At 49.5% G+C, this 27,451-nt stretch overlaps 1 protein-coding gene across 1 annotated transcript; it reads right to left on the reverse strand.

The window, feature by feature from the left end:
* Positions 1-527: 527 nt before the first annotated feature.
* Positions 528-19,059, reverse strand: LOC306819400 (zinc finger CCCH domain-containing protein 7B-like). Its single transcript, XM_079373197.1, has 23 exons — positions 18,908-19,059; positions 17,064-17,124; positions 16,714-16,750; positions 14,034-14,231; positions 10,486-10,644; positions 10,333-10,410; positions 10,126-10,185; positions 9,765-9,810; positions 9,528-9,676; positions 7,233-7,776; positions 7,100-7,161; positions 6,924-7,017; positions 6,591-6,746; positions 6,127-6,341; positions 5,958-6,058; positions 5,701-5,882; positions 4,242-4,309; positions 2,976-3,154; positions 2,794-2,899; positions 2,448-2,556; positions 2,112-2,242; positions 1,878-2,047; positions 528-997 (listed from the first exon to the last, which is right to left on the reverse strand). Exons 1-23 carry the CDS (start codon positions 18,945-18,947, stop codon positions 817-819), a joined length of 3,126 nt encoding a protein of 1,041 aa, XP_079229323.1. The 5' UTR covers positions 18,948-19,059; the 3' UTR covers positions 528-816.
* Positions 19,060-27,451: the final 8,392 nt, after the last annotated feature.

Raw genomic sequence — 27,451 nt, forward strand, 5'->3', positions numbered from 1 at the left:
GAAACGTCAACTACTACGAAAGGCGTTTTTTGTTTCTTTGTTCAGACACGTCACCTGCTGTCAAGGACTCAACGTGGACAAAGAATCAGAGTTGATCGTGGAGCTGATGCAGTCAGACATGACACCTTTTGGACACTTTGATCTTTACACCCCATCGTAGATTTTGATTGGACCATAAAGCTTGTAATTAGAGGCTTTTACTTCTGTTCTTAAAATGAGCCCGCCTTCACCTGGTCAGGTGTCACCACGAGCTGGCACTCATTCAGAGACGGGAAAGACACACTCCTGCTCCGTCTTTAGTGGGAACAGATTGAAGTTCTAACCTTAAATTAAGATGAAGGAGCTTTGTGAGCTGGAAATGTTGTGCTAGTTCCCCCTCTCAACAGCAGGGGCAGTATAACCAGCCCAGATCCAGGTTTCTGCCTGTTCTACACAAGTCTGGTTCTGATCCAGGTTCTGAGTCTGGTTCCGTTTGTGACATGTTTACAGATCTGTTTGAATCTTTCTCAGATAAAATAAAAACAGACTGAAGATTTTTATTTCATTTAGTAAATTCTTGAACGTCCTCTTGTGAACTTTGGCAGAGGGAGCTTCTGATTGGACAACAGAAGGAAAGGACAAACAGGTTTATGGTCTCGTATGTTCTGTGTGTGTTTAACGTCAGCGCTGATGAAAACTATCAGCTATGTTTAAGAATTTTTATAACTCATTAAGAATGCAAATGATTGGTTTGTGATCTTTTGGCAAATAAAACACCGCTAGCATTAGCATCACCTGACAGTTTAGTTTTTAAACAGGCATGGTGACGGACAGCCGTCAGTCCTGGAGCAGGAAGTTGTATTTCCCAAAGTGGAACTCATCCGGCATGATGAGCATGTCCTCTCTGGCTTTAGATAACTTCTGTCTCAGGAAATCTCGTCTCTCCGTCCACTCCTGCAGCTCCTCGCTACTGTGAGCGAAGTCACAGCTCACGCCGTCAGGACACACGCCGTTCAGCCTGTCAAGCCACAACAGACCACAATTCATCAGGTTTTAAACAGTTCATGTGGCCGCGTGATGTTTTACACAGACGGCGCTGAGTTCAGACACATGGCTGCTTTTGACCACCAGAGGGCAGCTGTTAGCAGCAGATCATTTCACCGTCCAATCACAGGACTGTTCAATGACCTCATGTTAATATCAATAGGACTCAACAGTTTGGTTCCTAGAGTGAAAGGATCCCGTTCATTTTCTCCATAGTGGATTGGTTATTATTCATGATGTCATAACCATCACAGCTGAGCGTGAGGCGACGAGTACTTTAAAAACAACACCGTTTATTCACAACCTGTAGAGTGTCACAGGGACATCTCTGATTGGTTGGGTTAGTTAGCTAACACGCTAATAACACAAACAGTGTGCAGCACGTGTGATCAACACGAGAACCACAAACTTTTAAGAACAAATAATATCACTTGCAATGAATTGTGGGACGGGCGAGCGGTCCTGAGTCCTGGGGCCGCGGGCCGTCTCCAGACACCGTCCTCTCCATCAGATTTAGATTCAGACACGCTGCTCTCTGATTGGTCACATCGAGTTCATATCTGACACTAAGTTTTTGTTACTTTGGACGTTCCGCTCTGCTTTTTTAGGACGAAGCGTAACCATGGTAACCGCACAAAAACACGTCTTCAGTCCCAGACTAACTAATGGATTGGGATTGGGTTAATGGGATTGGGTTAATGGGATTGGGTTAATGGGATTGGATAGGTGGGTTTCTTGTGGACTGTAGACAGGACTCTTCCCCAGGTAAAGGACTTACCTGGGGAGTCCTTTACCTGGGGTAAGTAAAGGACTTACCTGGGGAGTCCTTTACCTGGGGTAAGTAAAGGACTTACCTGGGGCACAGTTTGAAGCAGGTCCCGGGGAACCTGTAGCTCCAGGTCAGAACTTGGTCCTCTCCCTCACAGCTGAACACTCGGTCTTTGTGTTTCTCGGTGGAGATGTGCTGCTGCCACTGGCGCTCGCTGTTACTGTGCTTCCCGCACAGACGGCAGTGAAAGCCGCTCTGAAACACAGACTCGGTCACACCGTCTTTCAACACAACACTCGCTGGAGTCACGTTCACTCACCAGAGGTTCGGCGTAGTCTGTGGGCATGATGATGTTTTTGTCTTCAGGCTGCGTCAGCACGGCTCCGTCTGATTGGACGCTTTGGGCGGTTAAAGAAAGCCACAGGTTGTAAATCTGCTGCATGTACGGCACTACAGGGACAGACAGAGCGATGAAGTCACGAGGACGGACACGATCATTGGACCTTCACGGCTGATCGGAAGTGTGACGACCCAACAGAACTTTGTCTCATCGTGCACTGACAGGTGTCGAGTACTGATCTCTAAATGTGATGGTGGTTGAGAGGCATTGTGGGTAATGTAGGCTGGACAGGGAGATCATAACATGAAAACTCACTGTCGTTGTTCTTCATGTACGTCCACATCTCTCGCTCCTCCTGGCTGTGAGCGAACGTGCATTTCCCGGGGTAAATACATTTCCCTTTCCTCGCCATCTGGGTACAAATCTGTGACAAAAGATGGCCGCCGTCAGACGCTCGTTACAACAGACGACCACGAGCAGCCGTCAGACGCTCGTTACAACAGACGACCACGAGCAGCCGTCAGACGCTCGTTACAACAGACGACCACGAGCAGCCGTCAGACGCTCGTTACAACAGACGACCACGAGCAGCCGTCAGACGCTCGTTACAACAGACGACCACGAGCAGACATGATAGAAGGTTAGTCAGGAAACCACCTACATCGTAGAACAGAGGGAAGTTCTTGACGTGTGGCAGCGGGCGGACTTGAACCCATTTACTTCTCTCCGTCGACTTTACAAGAAGCACACACCTGTCCGAGCTCCAGCTGATGGCGAGAGAGAAAACACCTTTTAGCGTCGCTCACGTTGTGTCGTGGCGTTTATCTGGTACAGCGTGCTCACGGGTGTCGGGCCTTGGCCGTGCAGTGTTTCAGGGTTTTATCAGGTTCACTGATGTTGAATCCGTTCCAGCACTGAACACACGCAAACTTCATCCTCATGTTCAGACTCCTCCCAGCTCCGCCTCCAGCTCCGCCTCCAGCCCCGCCTCTTTGTTTGTTCACGCCATCTCCACACGATACCTGAAAGATGTTTATTTACTTAATTCTTTTCAGCTTGTCCTCCTCCCTCTGTCCTCCTCCTCCCTCTGTCCTCCTCCCTCTGTCCTCCCTCCCTCTGTCCTCCTCCCTCTGTCCTCCTCCTCCGTCCTCCTCCTCCCTCTGTCCTCCTCCTCCTCCCTCTGTCCTCCTCCTCCCTCAGTCCTCCTCCCTCTGTCCTCCTCCTCCCTCTGTCCTCCTCCCTCCCTCTGTCCTCCTCCCTCTGTCCTCCTCCTCCCTCTGTCCTCCTCCTCCCTCTGTCCTCCTCCTCCTCCCTCAGTCCTCCTCCTCCTCCCTCTGTCCTCCTCCCTCTGTCCTCCTCCTCCCTCTGTCCTCCTCCCTCTGTCCTCCTCCCTCAGTCCTCCTCCTCCCTCAGTCCTCCTCCTCCTCCCTCAGTCCTCCTCCCTCTGTCCTCCTCCTCCTCCCTCTGTCCTCCCTCCCTCTGTCCTCCTCCTCCTCCCTCTGTCCTCCCTCCCTCTGTCCCCCCCTCCCTCTGTCCTCCTCCCTCTGTCCTCCCTCCCTCTGTCCTCCTCCTCCCTCCCTCTGTCCTCCCTCCCTCTGTCCTCCTCCTCCCTCCCTCTGTCCTCCCTCCCTCTGTCCTCCTCCTCCTCCCTCTGTCCCCCCCTCCCTCTGTCCCCCCCTCCCTCTGTCCTCCCTCCCTCTGTCCTCCTCCTCCCTCCCTCTGTCCTCCTCCCTCCCTCTGTCCTCCTCCTCCCTCCCTCTGTCCTCCTCCTCCCTCCCTCTGTCCTCCTCCCTCCCTCTGTCCTCCTCCTCCCTCCCTCTGTCCTCCTCCTCCCTCCCTCTGTCCTCCCTCTGTCCTCCTCCTCCCTCCCTCTGTCCTCCTCCCTCTCTCTGTCCTCCCTCCCTCTGTCCTCCTCCTCCTCCCTCTGTCCCCCCCTCCCTCTGTCCTCCCTCCCTCTGTCCCCCCCTCCCTCTGTCCTCCCTCCCTCTGTCCTCCTCCTCCCTCCCTCTGTCCTCCTCCCTCTCTCTGTCCTCCTCCCTCCCTCTGTCCTCCTCCTCCCTCCCTCTGTCCTCCTCCTCCCTCCCTCTGTCCTCCTCCCCCCTCACTTACTCTCTGTCTTTGCTCGTGATTGTCGATATACTTCGTGGAGACTTTGACGATCTCCTCGGAGCTGATTCCTGTTACAGGACAAACAAACACAGTTACCAGGATGGACTCCTCACCTGTCTCTCTCTCTCTCTCACCTGTCTCTCTCTCTCTCTCACCTGTCTCTCTCTCTCTCTCACCTGTGTGTCTCTCACCTGTGTCTCTCTCTCTCTCTCTCTCACCTGTGTGTCTCTCACCTGTGTCTCTCTCTCTCTCTCTCTCACCTGTGTGTCTCTCTCTCTCTCTCTCACCTGTGTGTCTCTCTCTCTCTCTCTCTCTCACCTGTGTGTCTCTCACCTGTGTCTCTCTCTCTCTCTCTCTCACCTGTGTGTCTCTCTCTCTCTCTCTCTCACCTGTGTCTCTCTCACCTGTGTGTGTCTCTCTCTCTCTCTCTCTCACCTGTGTGTCTCTCTCTCTCTCTCTCACCTGTCTCTCTCTCACCTGTGTGTCTCTCTCTCTCTCTCACCTGTGTGTCTCTCTCTCTCTCTCTCACCTGTCTCTCTCTCACCTGTGTGTCTCTCTCTCTCTCTCACCTGTGTGTTTCTCTCTCTCTCTCACCTGTGTGTGTGTCTCTCTCTCTCTCACCTGTCTCTCTCTCACCTGTGTGTCTCTCTCTCTCTCTCACCTGTGTGTCTCTCACCTGTGTCTCTCTCTCTCTCACCTGTCTCTCTCTCACCTGTGTGTCTCTCTCTCTCTCTCACCTGTGTGTCTCTCACCTGTGTCTCTCTCTCTCTCACCTGTGTCTCTCTCACCTGTGTCTCTCTCTCTCTCTCACCTGTGTGTCTCTCTCTCTCTCTCACCTGTGTGTCTCTCTCTCTCTCTCACCTGTGTGTCTCTCTCTCTCTCTCTCACCTGTCTCTCTCTCACCTGTGTGTCTCTCTCTCTCTCTCACCTTTGTGTCTCTCACCTGTGTCTCTCTCTCTCTCACCTGTGTCTCTCTCACCTGTGTCTCTCTCACCTGTGTCTCTCTCTCTCTCTCACCTGTGTCTCTCTCTCTCTCTCACCTGTGTGTCTCTCTCTCTCTCTCTCACCTGTGTCTCTCTCACCTGTGTGTCTCTCTCTCACCTGTGTCTCTCTCTCTCTCTCTCACCTGTGTCTCTCTCTCTCTCTCTCTCACCTGTGTCTCTCTCTCTCTCTCTCACCTGTGTGTCTCTCACCTGTGTGTCTCTCTCTCTCTCTCTCACCTGTGTGTCTCTCTCTCACCTGTGTGTCTCTCTCTCTCTCTCTCACCTGTGTGTCTCTCTCTCTCTCTCTCTCTCTCTCTCACCTGTGTGTCTCTCTCTCTCTCTCTCTCTCTCTCACCTGTGTGTCTCTCTCTCACCTGTGTGTCTCTCTCTCACCTGTGTGTCTCTCTCACCTGTGTGTCTCTCTCTCACCTGTGTGTCTCTCTCACCTGTGTGTCTCTCACCTGTGTGTCTCTCACCTGTGTCTCTCTGTACCCTCCATGTCTTCAGTTCGATCACAGAGTGAGCGTACAGACACTCGTCGTCTCTCGGGCAGATGTTTCTGATCGCCTGTCGACATAAATCCAGACGGCACAGGTGACTTAGTGGGCGGATCTTCCTGTAGGTCACGCTGTGAGTCCTGACCACGAACGCCAAACACCTGGTGGGCAAACGAGGAGGAAATAACAATAAGAGAGAGAATCAAAGAGCACGCGCTCAGCGTGTGTCATCGTACTTGTTGGCGTCGAAGCGGTGATGAACGTCCGTGTTGGAGCACGCCGCGGGCTTCTCTCTGCTGCGCCTGCTGATGATTCGGGGTTTATTATCGAAGCAGTCCTGCAGAGAGACACGGACCATCAGGACGAGCGCCAGAACAGAGGGCGGCGTGATGACATCACACTGACCTGACACAGGAACATGTAGACGCCTTTGTTCTCCTGGAGGAGACGCAGGACGCCGCTCACTGGATCCTGATCAACAGCTGATGAGTCAAACAGACGCCGTCGGTCCAGACGCCCCGCCCTCTCCTCCGTCCACACATCGATCTCCAGCTGGTTGAACGCAAAGTTACACTCCTCGCCGTACTTACACACGCCCACACGGCCTGAGCTCAGCAGCTCTACACACACACACACACACACACACACACACACACACACACACACACACACACACACACACACACACACACACACACACACACACACACACACACACACACACACACACACACACACACACACACACACACACACACACACACACACACACACACACACACACACACACACACACACACACACACACAATCTAAAAACCCAAACAGACCGGTTCAGTGTTGGCGTAACCATAGCAACACTTATCTTACCCCTGCAGAGAACAAACGGCCCGCTGAACGATGTGAAGGAGGGGAGGGGCCTGACTCTGGTCCAATCAGAATCAGACTTTCTTCTACACAGCAGGATGTCTTTATGACAGCTGTGGACCAGGTCCGGTTTATGAACAAAGGAATAAATACCTTTACCTGGAAACAGAGGAGGAGGAGCATGAGGAAGAGGAGGAGCATGAGGAGGAAGAGGAGGAGGAGGAGGAGGAGGAAGAGGAGGAGGAGGGGGGAGAAGAGGAGGAACATGAGGAAGAGGAGGAGCATGAGGAGGAAGAGGAGGAGGAGGAGGAGGAGGAAGAAGAGGAGGTGTGGTACCTGTGCGAGGGAAGCAGGTGGAGCAGGCCTGCAGGAAGTTGTGTGTGGACGACAGGAAGTTACAGACGGCGTCCTGAGCAGAGCTTTTTCTCTCCTGACGAAGAGAACATTTGAATTTACGCTCAGAGAACCAAAATGACGAGCAGGTCACCTGATGGTCACGTGATCGCTCTTACTCTGAGCTGATTCTCTGCAGGAAGTTTCACTGGAGCTGCAGCGGCGTGAAGCTCGGAGGTTTCTGAGGAACAGATTTATCATCATCAGTCTGAGCGCCATGAAAGCCGTTTCTCTTCAGGTCATCACGTTTACCTGTCAGGAGGAACTCAGAGAGCGAGTCCAGGCCCGCTCCCCCAAAGGACACCGCAACGCCCTCTACAGACGGAAACACATCCAAGGCATCCAGAGAGTCCAGCTGCTCCACAGGATGCAGACCCACAACGACACCCGGACCACCTGGACCCGAGGCCATCTGCAGAGCATTGAGCTCATCCAGAGAGCCGTCTAGGCTCCGCCCCTCTGGGGATGTGGACTCACTCTCGGCAGCAGGACTCAGAGGATTGTCTAAGATTTCATCCAGAGAGTCAAGTCCGTCTAGAGCGTCCAGCCCTACAGAGGGCGGGGCTACATTTGAAGCCCCCACATCACCTGTAAGTCCAGAGGAGGACAGGTCATCTAAGGCATCAAGAGGGGACGGATGGACGCAGCAGGGACCCTCAGAGAACGAGTCCAAAGAACTAAGAGCGCTCTGGACGGCCGAGTTAAAGAAGGCAGGGGGCAGCTGAGGGCTGGGCTCAGGAAGGAGGGGGACAGAGTATGAGGACGTGCTGACAGGGACGCAGGACGCCGCCTCCGTCTGAAAACAGAGAGAGAGAGCAAGAGAGCGAGAGAGAGAGAGAGAGAGAGAGCGAGAGAGAGAGAGCAAGAGAGCGAGAGAGAGAGAGAGAGAGAGAGACAGAGAGAGAGAGAGAGAGAGAGAGAGAGAGAGAGAGAGACAGAGAGAGAGAGAGACAGCGTTTATGGACCAGCAACATTTTTTGTTTTCATTGACAGAAAGCAGTGGAACTGCTTCAGATAGAAGTGATTGTACCCGAGCTAAAAAGCCTCTGCATGTTTCTAATAAGCTCCAGCAGCAGAAAGCTGCTCAAACTAGGATCAATGTTGGAGATGAAACATGGAGAGAGGTTAGAACGCAGAAAGCTTTACAGACCCATGCAGAGCTGGCTAAACACTGAAGCTACAGTGTCCACCACATGCAGAGCTGGCTAAACACTGAAGCTACAGTGTCCACCACATGCAGAGCTGGCTAAACACTGAAGCTACAGTGTCCACCACATGCAGAGCTGGCTAAACACTGAAGCTACAGTGTCCACCACATGCAGAGCTGGCTAAACACTGAAGCTACAGTGTCCACCACATGCAGAGCTGGCTAAACACTGAAGCTACAGTGTCCACCACATGCAGAGCTGGCTAAACACTGAAGCTACAGTGTCCACCACATGCAGAGCTGGCTAAACACTGAAGCTACAGTGTCCACCACATGCAGAGCTGGCTAAACACTGAAGCTACAGCGTCCACCACATGCAGAGCTGGCTAAACACTGAAGCTACAGCGTCCACCACATGCAGAGCTGGCTAAACACTGAAGCTACAGTGTCCACCACATGCAGAGCTGGCTAAACACTGAAGCTACAGTGTCCACCACATGCAGAGCTGGCTAAACACTGAAGCTACAGTGTCCACCACATGCAGAGCTGGCTAAACACTGAAGCTACAGTGTCCACCACATGCAGAGCTGGCTAAACACTGAAGCTACAGTGTCCACCACATGCAGAGCTGGCTAAACACTGAAGCTACAGTGTCCACCACATGCAGAGCTGGCTAAACACTGAAGCTACAGTGTCCACCACATGCAGAGCTGGCTAAACACTGAAGCTACAGTGTCCACCACATGCAGAGCTGGCTAAACACTGAAGCTACAGTGTCCACCACATGCAGAGCTGGCTAAACACTGAAGCTACAGTGTCCACCACATGCAGAGCTGGCTAAACACTGAAGCTACAGCGTCCACCACATGCAGAGCTGGCTAAACACTGAAGCTACAGCGTCCACCACATGCAGAGCTGGCTAAACACTGAAGCTACAGCGTCCACCACATGCAGAGCTGGCTAAACACTGAAGCTACAGCGTCCACCACATGCAGAGCTGGCTAAACACTGAAGCTACAGTGTCCACCACATGCAGAGCTGGCTAAACACTGAAGCTACAGTGTCCACCACATGCAGAGCTGGCTAAACACTGAAGCTACAGCGTCCACCACATGCAGAGCTGGCTAAACACTGAAGCTACAGCGTCCACCACATGCAGAGCTGGCTAAACACTGAAGCTACAGTGTCCACCACATGCAGAGCTGGCTAAACACTGAAGCTACAGTGTCCACCACATGCAGAGCTGGCTAAACACTGAAGCTGCAGTGTCCACCACATGCAGAGCTGGCTAAACACTGAAGCTGCAGTACTCATTTTAAACACTAGGGGGCAGCTATCTGTGATGACTCCACCGTGATGAGCGCATTAACGTCCTGCACACACAAACAGAATGAGTCTACCTCAGTTTGGCCGTGGTGAAAACAGTCGAGCAGGCGATCCAAGTCGTCTCCGATCAGCTCCGAGTCGTCCAACGTCTCCGACATGTTAGGAACTACAGACGCTACAGCAGTGGAGGCAAGAGAGGACTGAGGCATGCTGGGAAAGCTGACTGAACACAGACAGGAGGGTTATTAGGGTTGAGTTCAATCATAACAAGACAAACAGGAAGTGATGATGACAAAGAGAAGAAGAGTCACCTGGAGCGAGAACGCTCAGAGGATTTCCTGCCTGACGAGTCGACACCTGCAGACATATTAAACAACGTGACCAACACTCGCACCGCCCCACCGGGTCGCTTCTGAGCGCAACAGAGCGAACTATTGGACTTTACAATCAGTACGTCTGCATGTGGGCTTTTATTTTGAAACTGAGTGGATGCTGTCTGCGTTTGCTTGTCTAACTTCCTGTCCAGGTGGATCGATTCTGTCCAGCCTGACGCGTGCCGGCAGCGAGCTCCGTCAAATAGACTCACAGTGTATTTAAAGCGGAGCAGAGCGCAGGTGTGTGGCGTTGATGACCTGTGACAGGTGAAGGTCAGAGGTCATGAGGAGTTCTTACTTTGATAGCTTCAGTGTTCGGGTGGCCGTTTGATAGCGGTCTTTCCATCAGAGGGTTATCCTGAAAATAAACAAATATGTTTTAAAAACTAACTCGAGCAGCTTCCAGAGAAGGAGAGCAGACGAAGCTGCGTCAGCCTCCGGAGGGTTCGTGGTTACCGAGCGTCAGATCATCAAACATCACGGAGGAAGGTGTTCTAGCTCTCACCTTTGTGACGTACGGTTTCCTGACTCTCAGTCCCAGACAGGCCGTTAGCTCCAGAGCTAACTCGCTCACCTTCACGTCCTGAACACAAAACATCAAGGATCCTGTTAAACGAGCGCGGCTCTGATCCATGCAGAGAGGAGATGTTGGACGTACCGGTCTGCTGATGAGCAGGGGGTCTGTGGTGACGTGGTAGGCCTCTCTGTACCTGCCCAGCTCCTTCAAACACAGAGCCTTCCTGTACAGAGCACGGTGACTCTGCTCGCACACAGAGAGCGCTCGGTCACAGTCGGACACGCCACGATCATATTCACCCTGAGGAGACGGAAAACACTATTACTCTGGATCTCCACTCAGGGAAGGAGGAGGAGCCACAGATATAAATATGACGAAGCCTGAGTGGCGTCCCCCGTGTGTTCCTGCAGGGGGCGTGTCAATGGAGACATGAGCTAATCACACCTATTTGGTTTTTTGAAGCAGGCTGTAAACATGTTCATGTCTGCTGTAAAAACAGGCTGTTTGAATGGGTGTGTATGTGACTTCCTGTGCTGCTGCAGCCAGCCTCTAGTGGACACTCCAGGAACTGCAGGAAGCTGCTGCAGGTAGAAGAGACACGGCTCACACGTTCAGATTGCTTCCACAGCTGCTCTGTTATTGGAGTCTGGAGATCATCAGAGCTCCTGTTGGCAGTCGTCTTCTTTGTTATTTCTGAGGTTGGTTCAGAAGGTTCAAGGTTCTTTATTGTCAATTCCAAAATATGTCAGACATACAGTGAAATCGAAATTAAGTTTCCCCACGGTGCAATGTAGATAAGAAAGGTAAATAAAATAAAACAAGGTAAAAAAGATAAATAATATTTACATTAATAAACCTAAATGTGCAAAAAGTACAAAGTTAAATAAAATGGAGGATAAAACCAGATTATAAGAAAAGTGAAACTTGTGCAATAAGTGACCCGGGTTCTGTTTCAATGTTCAAACAGGAGGAGGGTCCAATGTTCAGTGTTCATGGGGGCAGAGGGGAGGGAGGGGAGCCGGCCCGCAGGCTGCGGTACCGTCTCCCCGATGGCAGGAGGCTGAAGAGGCTGTGTGAGGGGGGGGTGGGCTCACTCACAATGCGGGTTGCTTTGCGGGTGAGGCGGGTGCCGTAGAGGTCCAGAAGAGAGGGGAGCGGGACACCGATGATCCGTTCAGCTGCCTTCACTGTGCGCTGCAGGGTCCCTCCAGACACACAGTGATGCAGCTGGTCAGGATGCTCTCCATGGTGCCTCTGTAGAAGGAGCACATGATGGGTCAGGATGCTCTCCATGGTGCCTCTGTAGAAGGAGCACATGATGGGTCAGGATGCTCTCCATGGTGCCTCTGTAGAAGGAGCACATGATGGGTCAGGATGCTCTCCATGGTGCCTCTGTAGAAGGAGCACATGATGGGGGGGGGGTGCTCTCCATGGTGCCTCTGTAGAAGGAGCACATGATGGGTGGGGATGCTCTCCATGGTGCCTCTGTAGAAGGAGCACATGATGGGTGGGGGTGCTCTCCATGGTACCTCTGTAGAAGGAGCACATGATGGGTCAGGATGCTCTCCATGGTGCCTCTGTAGAAGGAGCACATGATGGGTCAGGATGCTCTCCATGGTGCCTCTGTAGAAGGAGCACATGATGGGTCAGGATGCTCTCCATGGTGCCTCTGTAGAAGGAGCACATGATGGGTGGGGGTGCTCTCCATGGTGCCTCTGTAGAAGGAGCACATGATGGGTCGGGGTGCTCGTGCTCTCTTCAGCTTACGGAGGAAGTAGAGGCGCTGCTGGGACTTGTTGGCCAGTGATGTGGTGTTTGCTGTCCAGGAGAGATCCTCACTGATGTGGACCCCCAGGAACTTGGTGCTGCTCACTCTCTCCACAGCAGCACCGTCGATGGTCAGGGGGGGTTTGGGAGTGGGGGCCCTCCGGAAGTCGACAACAACCTCCTTGGTCTTGTGGATATTCAGGAAGAGGTTGTTGTCTTTGCACCACGTGGCCAGTTGGCCCACCTCCATCCTGTAGTGCGTCTCATCGTTGTTGGAGATGAGACCGACCACTGTTGTGTCGTCCGCAGACTTCACAATGTGGTTGCTGCTGAAGGATGGCGTGCAGTCGTGGGTCAGCAGCGTGAAGAGCAGGGGGCTGAGCACACAGCCTTGGGGTGCCCCGGTGCTCAGGATGGTGGTTTTTGATGCGTTGCCGCCAACCGGCACAGTCTGAGGCCTCTCGCTGAGGAAGTCCAGCAGCCAGTTGCACAGGGAAGTGCTGAGCCCCAGCTGGTCCAGTTTGCCGATCAGCTGCTGAGGGATGATGGTGTTGAATGCTGAACTGAAGTCTATGAACAGCATTCTGACGGATGAGTCTTTGGAGTCCAGGTGGATGAGGGCTGGGTGAAGAGCAGAGCAGATTGCATCCTCGCTTGATCTGTTGCCCCGGTATGCAAACTGGTAGGGGTCCAGGGTGCAGGGAAGGGAGGATTTGATGTGGGCCATGACTAATCTTTCAAAGCACTTCATGATGATGGGGGTCAGTGCAATGAGAGTGGATGGTGATGGCTTCTTTGGAATGGGTATGATGGTGGTCGTTTTGAAGCATGTTGGAACAACAGTCTGCCTCAGAGAAGTGTTGAAAATGTCTGTGAAGACATCTTTGAGCTCCTCTGCACAGTCCTTCAGCACACGGCCAGGGATGTGGTCTGGACCTGCAGCCTTGCGGGTGTTGATGTTGGAGAAGGTTCTCTTCATGCTGGCTGCAGTCAGGCACAGGGTCTGGTCGTGGGGAGGAGGGGTGGTCTTCTGTGCGGGCATGCTGTTGTTTGCTTCAAACCTGGCAAAGAAGCTGTTTAGGTCGTTGAGCAGGGAGGTGTTGTTGTCACAGGTCTGTGGGTTTGTAGTCCGTGATGGTCTGGATACCACGCCACAGGCTCTGAGCGTCTCTGCTGTCCTTGAAGTGTCTGGTTACTTTAAGTGAATAGCTGTGTTTAGCTTTAGCTGTGTGTGTGTGTGTGTGTGTGTGTGTGTGTGTGTGTGTGTGTGTGTGTGTGTGTGTGTGTGTGTGTGTGTGTGTGTGTGTGTGTGTGTGTGTGTGTGTGTGTGTGTGTGTGTGGACAACAACAACTAAAGTTGTCAAAATGTTCTATCATTTGATTTTTCCCTCTTTAACTGATCTGAAATAAAACGTGTATCTTTAATAAACTGAAAGTTTCACACTGAGCGTCATGAACTCGACCAGCTGAATGTTTCTCCTGAAGAAAGTCAGAGTGAGGGAGAATTCACCTGGAGCCAGTGGGAGGGGCCTAGACTGTCTGCACGCCACCTCTACCGTCTCTACAGACTGTCTGCACGCCACTGAGTTCCTGTATTCAAGGTCAGCTCAGAGTCTGTCCTGACTTTGGAGGACACGTAGGAGTGAGTCCTCGACTCTGATAAAAGGTTTGATTTTCTGCACGGTAACTACAGCGTGCTCCTCATGGCGAAGGCTCTCTGAGAGAGCGAGATACTTTGATCGACTTCACCTGTTTGATTTGTTTTAAACACTGATTGAGTCCAAAAGGAGTGAAGACACTTAAACAGACGAGTATGTGGATGTTCTAAAGTGAGCATGTTCATGGCTCTCACAGAGGCGAGGTAATAACATCCTGAAGCCATCATGTGTCAAACAGTGCAGAGAAGTGTTGAAGAGTCTCACCATGCTGTGATAGGCTGCAGCTCTGTTCACGTACAGACTCTCCACGAGGACCCGAGGGACGCCAAGCTCCTCCGACACGGCGTACTCCGACACATTCACACCTTCAGAGAACATCTTCACCGCCTGCTTCCACTCCCCGTCTGTGAACAAGGCGTTCCCCTCGTCCAGCAGGTTCACCACCAGCTGAGTCACAAAATCCTGGAGGGAGGAAAAGACCACAGGAACTACAAACCACACAGAACTACAAACCACACAAAGAACTACAAACCACACACAGAACTACAAACCACAAAGAACTACAAACAACACAGAACTACAAACCACAAAGAACTCCAAACAACACAGAACTACAAACCACACAGAACTACAAACCACACAAAGAACTCCAAACAACACAAAGAACTACAAATAGCACAGATCTACAAACCACACAAAGAACTACAAAAAGCACAGAACTACAAACCACACAAAGAACTACAAACAACACACAGAACTACAAACCACACAAAGAACTACAAACCACACAAAGAACTACAAATAGCACAGATCTACAAACCACACAAAGAACTACAAACCACAAACCACACAGAACCACAAACCACACAGAACTACAAACCACACAGAACAACAAACAATACAGAACTACAAACACACAAAGAACTGCAAACCACACAAAGAACTACAAACCACAAACCACACAGAACCACAAACAATACAGAACTACAAACACACAAAGAACTGCAAACCACAGAAAGAACTACAAACAACACAGAACTACAAACACACAGAACTACAAACCACACAAAGAACTGCAAACCACAGAAAGAACTACAAACACACAGAACTACAAACAACACAGAACTACAAACCACACAAAGAACTACAAAAAGCACAGAACTACAAACAACACAAAGAACTACAAACCACACAGAACTACAAACCACACAAATAACTACAAACAACACAAAGAACTACAAACAACACAAAGAACTACAAACCACACAGAACTACAAACCACACAAAGAACTACAAACCACACAAAGAACTACAAAAAGCACAGAACTACAAACCACACAAAGAACTACAAACCACACAAAGAACTACAAAAAGCACAGAACTACAAACCACACAGAGAACTACAAACAACACACAGAACTACAAACCACACACAGAACTACAAACAGCACAGAACTACAAACCACACAAAGAACTAAAAACAACACAAATAACTACAAAAAGCACAGAACTCCAAACCACACAAAGAACTACAAACACAAAGAACTACAAATCACACAAAGAACTACAAACACAAAGAACTACAAATCACACAAAGAACTACAAACAACACACAGAACTACAAACACACAGAACTACAAACAACACACAGAACTACAAACCACACAAAGAACTACAAACAACACAAAGAACTACAAACCACAAACCACACAGAACCACACAGAACTACAAACCACACAGAACAACAAACAATACAGAACTACAAACACACAAAGAACTGCAAACCACACAAAGAACTACAAACCACACAAAGAACTACAAACAACACAGAACTACAAACCACACAAAGAACTACAAACCACAAACCACACAGAACCACAAACAATACAGAACTACAAACACACAAAGAACTGCAAACCACAGAAAGAACTACAAACAACACAGAACTACAAACACACAGAACTACAAACCACACAAAGAACTGCAAACCACAGAAAGAACTACAAACACACAGAACTACAAACAACACAGAACTACAAACCACACAAAGAACTACAAAAAGCACAGAACTACAAACCACACAAAGAACTACAAACAACACAGAACTACAAACCACACAGAACTACAAACCACACAAATAACTACAAACAACACAAAGAACTACAAACAACACAAAGAACTACAAACCACACAGAACTACAAACCACAAACCACACAGAACTACAAACAGCACAGAACTACAAACCACACAAAGAACTACAAACCACACAAAGAACTACAAAAAGCACAGAACTACAAACCACACAAAGAACTACAAAAAGCACAGAACTACAAACCACACAGAGAACTACAAACAACACACAGAACTACAAACCACACACAGAACTACAAACAGCACAGAACTACAAACCACACAAAGAACTAAAAACAACACAAATAACTACAAAAAGCACAGAACTCCAAACCACACAAAGAACTACAAACACAAAGAACTACAAATCACGCAAAGAACTACAAACACAAAGAACTACAAACACAAAGAACTACAAATCACACAAAGAACTACAAACAACACACAGAACTACAAACACACAGAACTACAAACAACACACAGAACTACAAACAACACAAAGAACTACAAACAACACAAAGAACTGGAGTGCTGATGATTTAAATTGCACACTATGACTACATCAGGAAAAGAGGGAGGAGCAGGAAATCAGTGGGATAGTTAGTTAGTGGGAGGAGCCAAGGCGGACCAAGTGCAGCAGTTGATGCACAGAAACCTCAATGAGGACGCCAGAACGTCCAAAATAATGGACATTTATGAGACTCTGCATGCTATGAGCATGAAAGAGAGAAGAGACAGAGGAGGCTGACGAGGAAATACAGAGTCCTAACACACAGGAGCGCAGCGGGATAGAGGTTTAGACTCAGCGCGTACCTGGTACCCGTCAGGTTCGGGGAAAGCCAGTGAGGACCTGAAACACACACACAAAGGCTCAGACAGCAGCTGGGGGTCCCAAACTTGAATAGATAGATGAGATTCTATATGCGTGTGTGTGTGTGTGTGTGTGTGTGTGTGTGTGTGTGTGTGTGTGTATACACATGCACGACTTCAGATCTGTTGGTTCCAAACAAAATCACGACTTATTGCCTTCAGTCTGAAAACTTGGGATCAGAGGAAGTGATACCGATGGTGAATTTGGACTGCAGTATTAATTTTAAACACTAGGCGTCAGTTCCATATTGCTCCTTTAATGACTTTGTTTGGTGTGTGTGAGTCAGTCTCACTGAATGAACGCCAGGTCTCTGCTGATGTCCTCTCTTCTTCTCTGTCGCTCCATGGTTCCTCCTTCAGCAGAGTACAGACACACATCTCTCATCATATTCATGAGCACTAACAGCATGCCACTCTCTCTGTCGCTATCATGCTTCTGCTGGCTCACCTTAAAGCCCACCTGAACAAGTGAGGAAGTGACCCGGGTCTTGGTTCACAGTCGGGTCATTTCGGGTCCGAGGAGGAACCAAAACTAACAGCTGTCCGAGCAGACCCGAAGGAGGAAACACGGAGCGGCTTCGTGCTAGTCCGCACTGTCCGGGGTTAAGTTTCGATTCTCAGCAACTTACCGGGAACACCCACGAGCCAGCTGGAAATGGAACACTGGCCCTTTAAGTGACGTGAGTCGTACGACCCCGAGCGCCGTCTGTCAGGCTCATCCTCTACAAACAACAGGAGGGCTCATGCTGCATTCATGTGGTGTTGAACAAAAAAAAGAGTTTCCGAGTTGTAAAATGAACAACTGAATGAAACAAGAGGGACGAGATTAAATGTTCGCATAATTTTTAATAATTCACGTATCAACTGTTTACTCAAATATCACTTTAAACAGAAACACTTCACTGATCTTCTTCTTAGCAACTTATCAACGCTGTTTACATTCAGACTTTCCTCACTGAACACACCTGAACACAGCAATCTACAGTGTTTCTGAACATTAATGTGGGTAAACTGAGAGTCTAATAGACCCCCAACATGTGAAATAAATCCTCCAGTCCTTTGTTTGTGGTTTGACAAGAGGAAGAGTCCTTTTTAACAAACTGAAATCTGCTGATCTGGAACCAGAGACCTGAACCGTCTCCATGGAGGATCCAGGTCCTTCGAGGGTTTGCAGGATTTCTGGCTCCAGTTTAGTTTCGATTCTCAGCATAAAGTCAGTGTTTGAAAACCCTGAGTCCTGACTGTCAGGCAAACTAACCATAAACACAACACCTACAACTTTCTTCTGTAAGTAGCTCGTGAAAGCCAAAAAAGATAAAAACAATATTATTAATATTATTAATATTATTATTATTATTATTATTATTATTATTATTATTAGCCCACTGTGTGTGAACAAGGTCACATCTGTACTCAGTGTATATAATGATCCAGTGAATGATCCTTACATAGAACAGTTCGGTATATTCAACAATAATTAAAGATCATATTAAAGAAACATCTGTGTTTCACTCTGAACTCTTTTGAAGAAATGAAGAGTTAATCAGTTTCACAGACGCGGACTTGTAGTCCTGTTGGACTACAAGTCCCTTGTATCTGAGCTGTGCTGCCGTAAAGAGTGGCGGTGTGTTGCTGTGTTTTGAACGTCAGGAGGGAGCGGGAGTGTTAAGGACAGAGCAGCTCGGCAGAGAGAGGGAGAGAGAGAGAGAGAGAGAGAGAGAGAGAGAGAGCAGGTAAAGGTGAGTGTGGGCTGAACCGGGGCCAGACTACGTTATGGGTCACCGTTAATTATGTCCAATAAAACCGTTCATAGTGTCGCGGCGGACTCCGTCTAACTCCTGAGTTAGCTTGTTAGCATGTTTTCAGGCCGCACGTGAACAAAGGGTCCCTGACCTGATCCAGACTCGAACAGGGACCAGGTGTGGTCCTGAACGGACAGATAGCCGTCCCAGCTGGCCAGGGTTAGGGTTAGCTAGATAGATAGTTACTTTATTGATCCCGAGGGACATTCAAGGCTACGGATCCTGAACCGGATCAGTAATAGGCCAGCTGGGGACTCATTTAGACCTGAGTTGTTGGCCCGATCCGTGCCAGGTCTCCGGAGACTCAGGTGTAAAACAGACAAATATAAGATCACCTGTACAGCTAACCTGTGTTTGTCCCTCAGGCGCTGTCATGGCAACAGACGTTGTTGCTCAGTTGGCCGACTCTCTGGCAAAAACTGGAGTGGAGGAGGAGCGCGAGCTGAGTTACAAAGGCCAGGGGAGGAAGCTGGATGATGCTCAGTCAGGTGAGACATGTTACTGTGTTTACCTGTATTTCAGCGTCCAGAGGTCTGGACTCTGGAGCAGATCAGAGGTCTGGGTCCTGGACTACGAAGCAGGATTTGAGCTTAGCGGGGTCCCTTCAGGGTTCACTCTGGGTTTTCAGTCCTACGAGGGTCGATGACTTTTTACCTGGGTACGTCACCACGGTAACTGATGCTGAACACCTGACCTGCTCCGGAGCAGGTTGAAGCTCCGCCCACTGACCAATCAGATGTTTAGATGGTGGAGCTCCTGGAGCTGATGGAGAGGGGGGAGGACACTTCATGCGTCTCTTCCTGGAGCTGATGGAGAGGGGGGGGGACACTTCATGTGTCTCTTCCTGGAGCTGATGGAGAGGGGGGGGACACTTGATGTGTCTCTTCCTGGAGCTGATGGAGAGGGGGGGAGGACACTTGATGTGTCTCTTCCTGGAGCTGATGGAGAGGGGGGAGGACACTTGATGTGTCTCTTCCTGGAGCTGATGGAGAGGGGGGAGGACACTTGATGTGTCCATCATGATTTGACATTATAGTGTGTTTAGTTGTTGATGATGTTTCACTGATATCCTTCAACAGAGACTGAAGAAAGCTCCGGAACATTTCAGTGAAAGATGTAAAATAATGAATGTTTTCTTCTTCATGTTGAATGTGTCCTGCTCTGTTTGTGATGAGCTGCAGTTTAACCACTTTAAAGAGTCACAGCAGCACATTGAGTTCAGAGACCAGTTCTTAGAGTCAGTTCTAAGGTGAACTAACCACGGGACAAATACAAGCTGACCTTTGACCTCTGTTTACTTTGTTTTGTCCTTCCTGCAGCTGTGTCTCTCTGCAGCCTGTTTGTCTCATTTATATCACTCATATAGTTTGTACTTTGTGTAAATATAATGTTTGTAGATATGATGATCTGCTGACAGCAGACGCAGTGATTGTGATTGGTTCAATGACACTAACTCCGCCCCTTTTACGTGAAGGCGCTCTCTGTAACCCGGGTTGATGGATCATCGTAGGACTGATAATCACCATCTCTGATGTCAGAGTTTGTTAAACCAGATCCCCCACAGAGACCCTGATATGTTGGACTCTCTACGTAGTCCAGACCTCAGGTGACTCAGCGTACAGGTGACTCAGCGTACAGGTGACTCAACGTACAGGTGACTCAACGTACAGGTGACTCAACGTACAGGTGACTCAACGTACAGGTGACTCAGCGTACAGGTGACTCAGCGTACAGGTGACTCAGCGTACAGGTGACTCAACGTACAGGTGACTCAACGTACAGGTGACTCAACGTACAGGTGACTCAGCGTACAGGTGACTCAGGGTACAGGTGACTCAACGTACAGGTGACTCAACGTACAGGTGACTCAACGTACAGGTGACTCAACGTACAGGTGACTCAGCGTACAGGTGACTCAACGTACAGGTGACTCAGCGTACAGGTGACTCAGCGTACAGGTGACTCAACGTACAGGTGACTCAGCGTACAGGTGACTCAGCGTACAGGTGACTCAACGTACAGGTGACTCAGCGTACAGGTGACTCAGCGTACAGGTGACTCAGCGTACAGGTGACTCAGCGTACAGGTGACTCAACGTACAGGTGACTCAGCGTACAGGTGACTCAGCGTACAGGTGACTCAACGTACAGGTGACTCAACGTACAGGTGACTCAGCGTACAGGTGACTCAACGTACAGGTGACTCAACGTACAGGTGACTCAGCGTACAGGTGACTCAGCGTACAGGTGACTCAACGTACAGGTGACTCAGCGTACAGGTGACTCAGCGTACAGGTGACTCAACGTACAGGTGACTCAACGTACAGGTGACTCAGCGTACAGGTGACTCAGCATACAGGTGACTCAACGTACAGGTGACTCAACGTACAGGTGACTCAGCGTACAGGTGACTGAACGTACAGGTGACTCAGCGTACAGGTGACTCAGCATACAGGTGACTCAACGTACAGGTGACTCAGCGTACAGGTGACTCAGCGTACAGGTGACTCAGCGTACAGGTGACTCTGTGTGATGCTCTGTCTGGTCTGTGCAGTGGAGGAGATGGTGAAGGAGATCGAGGAGTTTGAGGGTCTTCAGGCTCTGAGGTTGGAGGGGAACACGTTTGGCGTGGAGGCGGCTCGAGCCATCGCCAAAGCTCTGGAGACCAAGAGCCAGTTCAAGGTGACTGTTGTTGTGATTTGTTGACTGTTGTTGTGATTTGTTGACTGTTGTTGTGATTTGTTGACTGTTGTTGTGATTTGTTGACTGTTGTTGTGATTTGTTGACTGTTGTTGTGATTTGTTGACTGTTGTTGTGATTTGTTGACGGTTGTTGTGATTTGTTGACGGTTGTGATTTGTTGACGGTTGTGATTTGTTGACTGTTGTTGTGATTTGTTGACGGTTGTGATTTGTTGACGGTTGTGATTTGTTGACGGTTGTGATTTGTTGACTGTTGTTGTGATTTGTTGACTGTTGTTGTGATTTGTTGACGGTTGTTGTGATTTGTTGACGGTTGTTGTGATTTGTTGACGGTGGTTGTGATTTGTTGACTGTTGTTGTGATTTGTTGACTGTTGTTGTGATTTGTTGACGGTGGTTGTGATTTGTTGACGGTTGTGATTTGTTGACGGTTGTTGTGATTTGTTGACTGTTGTTGTGATTTGTTGACTGTTGTTGTGATTTGTTGACTGTTGTTGTGATTTGTTGACGGTTGTTGTGATTTGTTGACGGTTGTTGTGATTTATTGACTGTTGTTGTGATTTGTTGACGGTTGTTGTGATTTGTTGACGGTTGTTGTGATTTGTTGACTGTTGTTGTGATTTGTTGACGGTTGTTGTGATTTGTTGACTGTTGTTGTGATTTGTTGACTGTTGTTGTGATTTGTTGACGGTTGTGATTTGTTGACTGTTGTTGTGATTTGTTGACTGTTGTTGTGATTTGTTGACGGTTGTGATTTGTTGACTGTTGTTGTGATTTGTTGACGGTTGTGATTTGTTGACTGTTGTTGTGATTTGTTGACGGTTGTGATTTGTTGACGGTTGTTGTGATTTGTTGACGGTTGTTGTGATTTGTTGACGGTTGTTGTGATTTGTTGACGGTTGTTGTGATTTGTTGACTGTTGTTGTGATTTGTTGACTGTTGTTGTGATTTGTTGACGGTTGTTGTGATTTGTTGACTGTTGTTGTGATTTGTTGACGGTTGTTGTGATTTGTTGACGGTTGTTGTGATTTGTTGACGGTTGTGATTTGTTGACGGTTGTTGTGATTTGTTGACGGTTGTGATTTGTTGACGGTTGTGATTTGTTGACTGTTGTTGTGATTTGTTGACGGTTGTGATTTGTTGACTGTTGTTGTGATTTGTTGACGGTTGTGATTTGTTGACGGTTGTTGTGATTTGTTGACGGTTGTTGTGATTTGTTGACGGTTGTTGTGATTTGTTGACGGTTGTTGTGATTTGTTGACTGTTGTTGTGATTTGTTGACTGTTGTTGTGATTTGTTGACTGTTGTTGTGATTTGTTGACTGTTGTTGTGATTTGTTGACGGTTGTTGTGATTTGTTGACTGTTGTTGTGATTTGTTGACTGTTGTTGTGATTTGTTGACGGTTGTTGTGATTTGTTGACTGTTGTTGTGATTTGTTGACGGTTGTTGTGATTTGTTGACTGTTGTTGTGATTTGTTGACTGTTGTTGTGATTTGTTGACGGTTGTTGTGATTTGTTGACTGTTGTTGTGATTTGTTGACGGTTGTGATTTGTTGACTGTTGTTGTGATTTGTTGACTGTTGTTGTGATTTGTTGACTGTTGTTGTGATTTGTTGACGGTTGTGATTTGTTGACTGTTGTTGTGATTTGTTGACTGTTGTTGTGATTTGTTGACTGTTGTTGTGATTTGTTGACTGTTGTTGTGATTTGTTGACGGTTGTTGTGATTTGTTGACTGTTGTTGTGATTTGTTGACTGTTGTTGTGATTTGTTGACTGTTGTTGTGATTTGTTGACGGTTGTTGTGATTTGTTGACGGTTGTTGTGATTTGTTGACGGTTGTGATTTGTTGACTGTTGTTGTGATTTGTTGACTGTTGTTGTGATTTGTTGACTGTTGTTGTGATTTGTTGACTGTTGTTGTGATTTGTTGACGGTTGTTGTGATTTGTTGACTGTTGTTGTGATTTGTTGACTGTTGTTGTGATTTGTTGACTGTTGTTGTGATTTGTTGACGGTTGTTGTGATTTGTTGACGGTTGTTGTGATTTGTTGACGGTTGTGATTTGTTGACTGTTGTTGTGATTTGTTGACTGTTGTTGTGATTTGTTGACTGTTGTTGTGATTTGTTGACTGTTGTTGTGATTTGTTGACGGTTGTTGTGATTTGTTGACTGTTGTTGTGATTTGTTGACGGTTGTTGTGATTTGTTGACTGTTGTTGTGATTTGTTGACGGTTGTTGTGATTTGTTGACTGTTGTTGTGATTTGTTGACTGTTGTTGTGATTTGTTGACTGTTGTTGTGATTTGTTGACGGTTATTGTGATTTGTTGACGGTTGTTGTGATTCTCTCTCTCAGTGCTGTCATTGGAGCGACATGTTCACAGGTCGTCTGCGCTCTGAGATCCCGCCTGCTCTGGTAAAGCTTCTTTATTTTAACGTCTGTCATGTGGAGGCTTTAAACGGCGCTCTGAGCGGCGCTCTGAGCCGGCCTGCTGTCTCCTGTCTCTCCTGCTGCTGTAGAACTCGTTGGGGGACGCTCTGATTCTGGCGGGCGCTCGGCTGACCGTGTTAGACCTCAGTGATAACGCCTTCGGTCCAGACGGAGTGAAAGGCATCGAGAAGCTCCTGAAGAGCTCGGCCTGCTTCACCCTGCAGGAGCTTCGCCTCAACAACTGTGGGATGGGCATCGGCGGGGGGAAGGTGAGTCAGCGGACTCTGAGGTCTGAGTCTTCTTCTGAAATGTAATCGGATGTTCGTTGATAGTCACAGTTAGTTTGGACTTCCATGAACGCCTGCTGTCGGCCAATCAGCCGACTACTCACCTCAACACAGACGCTGACAGATGACTCGCCTCCACTGACATCAGTGTGACCATGGGAAAGGTGCCTGTAGGCCTGTGTAAGCCCCGCCCCCGATCAGCTGAGAGGACGTGATAAATATGAATAGAACAATGGAGCCGAAGATGAAAAGCAGAGACATCATCATCCTTTCAGCCACGTGAACCTCTGAAATCCTCAGACCTAAAATAATCTCTGTTTTTGGACTCTTCAGATTTTGGCTGCTTCTCTGAGCCAGTGTCATGAGAAATCCAGTGCAGACGGCGCCCCCCTCAGTCTGAAGGTGTTTGTTGCAGGAAGGAACCGCCTGGAGAACGACGGAGCCAAGGCGCTCGCAGAAGCCTTCCAGGTACACCGCCGTCTCCTTCAGCTTTGACTGAACCATCTCCAAACCAGCAACAACAAAAGTCCTGTTCAGAAAAGTTCCAGACAAACTTCTTCACTGACTTCATTTCACAAACGTGTCAACAAGCTCAGATTCAGACAGCGTGCACACCTGTCTCATGAAACACAGGTGTGACAACGTCACGTCGTGATGTGTGTGCATGTGTGTGTGTGTGTGTGTGTGCTGCAGGTGATGGGGAGTCTGGAGGAGGTGCACATGCCTCAGAACGGCATCAATCATGCAGGTGTGACGGCTCTGGCCTCGGCCATGAAGCACAACAGCAACCTGCGCATCCTCAACCTGAACGACAACACGTTCACAGAGAAGGGGGCTACCGCCATGGCTCAGGTACACGCCTGTGATGTCATGACAGTAAGCGAGTTATTGACGTGGTGTGTAGTTGATAACATCTGTGTCTCTACAGGCCTTGAAACACCTGCGCAGCATCCAGGTGATAAACTTTGGAGACTGTCTGGTGCGTCCAGCAGGAGCTTTAGCCATCGCAGAGACTGTTTCAGAGGGGCTGCCCATCCTCAAGGTACACACACACACACCTGCACACACACACCTGCACACACACACACACACACACACACACACACACCTGCACACACACACCTGCACACACACACCTGCACACACACACACACACCTGCACACACACACCTGCACACACACACACACACACACACACCTGCACACACACACACACACCTGCACACACACACCTGCACACACACACACACACACCTGCACACACACACACCTGCACACACACACCTGCACACACACACACCTGCACACACACACACACACACCTGCACACACACACACCTGCACACACACACCTGCACACACACACACCTGCACACACACACACACACACCTGCACACACACACCTGCACACACACACACACACACCTGCACACACACACACCTGCACACACACACACACACCTGCACACACACACCTGCACACACACACACCTGCACACACACACCTGCACACACACACACACACACACACACCTGCACACACACACCTGCACACACACACACACACACCTGCACACACACACACCTGCACACACACACACACACCTGCACACACACACACACCTGCACACACACACACACCTGCACACACACCTGCACACACACCTGCACACACACACCTGCACACACACACCTGCACACACACACACACACCTGCACACACACACACACACCTGCACACACACACACACACCTGCACACACACACCTGCACACACACACACACACACCTGCACACACACACACCTGCACACACACACCTGCACACACACACACCTGCACACACACACACACACACCTGCACACACACACACCTGCACACACACACCTGCACACACACACACCTGCACACACACACACACACACCTGCACACACACACCTGCACACACACACACACACACCTGCACACACACACACCTGCACACACACACACCTGCACACACACACACACACCTGCACACACACACCTGCACACACACACACCTGCACACACACACCTGCACACACACACACACACACACACACCTGCACACACACACCTGCACACACACACACACACACCTGCACACACACACACCTGCACACACACACACACCTGCACACACACACACACCTGCACACACACACACCTGCACACACACCTGCACACACACCTGCACACACACACCTGCACACACACACCTGCACACACACACACACACCTGCACACACACACACACACTTGCACACACACACCTGCCCACACACACCTGCCCACACACACCTGCCCACACACACCTGCACACACACACACACACCTGCACACACACACACACCTGCACACACACACACACCTGCACACACACACACACACACCTGCACACACACACCTGCACACACACACCTGCCCACACACACCTGCACATACACACACCTGCACACACACACACCTGCACACACACACCTGCACACACACACACACCTGCACACACACACACACACCTGCACACACACACACACACACACACCTGCACACACACACACCTGCCCACACACACCTGCACACACACACCTGCCCACACACACCTGCACATACACACACCTGCACACACACACACCTGCACACACACACACCTGCACACACACACACACCTGCACACACACACACCTGCACACACACACACCTGCACACACACCTGCACACACACACCTGCACACACACACCTGCACACACACACACCTGCACACACACACACCTGCACACACACACACACACACTTGCACACACACACACACCTGCCCACACACACCTGCACACACACACACACACCTGCACACACACACACACACCTGCACACACACACCTGCCCACACACACCTGCACATACACACACACCTGCACACACACACACACACCTGCACACACACACACACCTGCACACACACACCTGCACACACACACCTGCCCACACACACCTGCACATACACACACACTTGCACACACACACACACCTGCCCACACACACCTGCACACACACACACACACCTGCACACACACACACACCTGCACACACACACACACCTGCACACACACACCTGCACACACACACCTGCCCACACACACCTGCACACACACACACCTGCACACACACACACACCTGCACACACACACACACCTGCACACACACACACACACACACACCTGCACACACACACCTGCCCACACACACCTGCACATACACACACCTGCACACACACACACCTGCACACACACACACCTGCACACACACACACCTGCACACACACACACCTGCACACACACACACCTGCACACACACACACACACACACACACCTGCACACACACACACCTGCACACACACACACACACACCTGCACACACACACACCTGCACACACACACAC

The sequence above is a fragment of the Symphodus melops genome (assembly GCF_947650265.1).
Source record: "Symphodus melops genome assembly, contig: scaffold_150, whole genome shotgun sequence".
NCBI classification, from domain to species: Eukaryota; Metazoa; Chordata; class Actinopteri; order Labriformes; family Labridae; genus Symphodus; species Symphodus melops.

Coding starts and splice junctions, on each gene's coding strand:
- LOC306819400 (XM_079373197.1), bottom strand. CDS start 18,947: ATGACAGCGCCTGAGGGACAAACACAGGTTAGCTGTACAG. Junction 9,811..10,125: donor CGAACACTGAAGCTATCAAA/GTAAGAACTCCT, acceptor ATATGTCTGCAG/GTGTCGACTCGTCAGGCAGG. Junction 6,059..6,126: donor TCTACATGTTCCTGTGTCAG/GTCAGTGTGATG, acceptor GTCTCTCTGCAG/GACTGCTTCGATAATAAACC.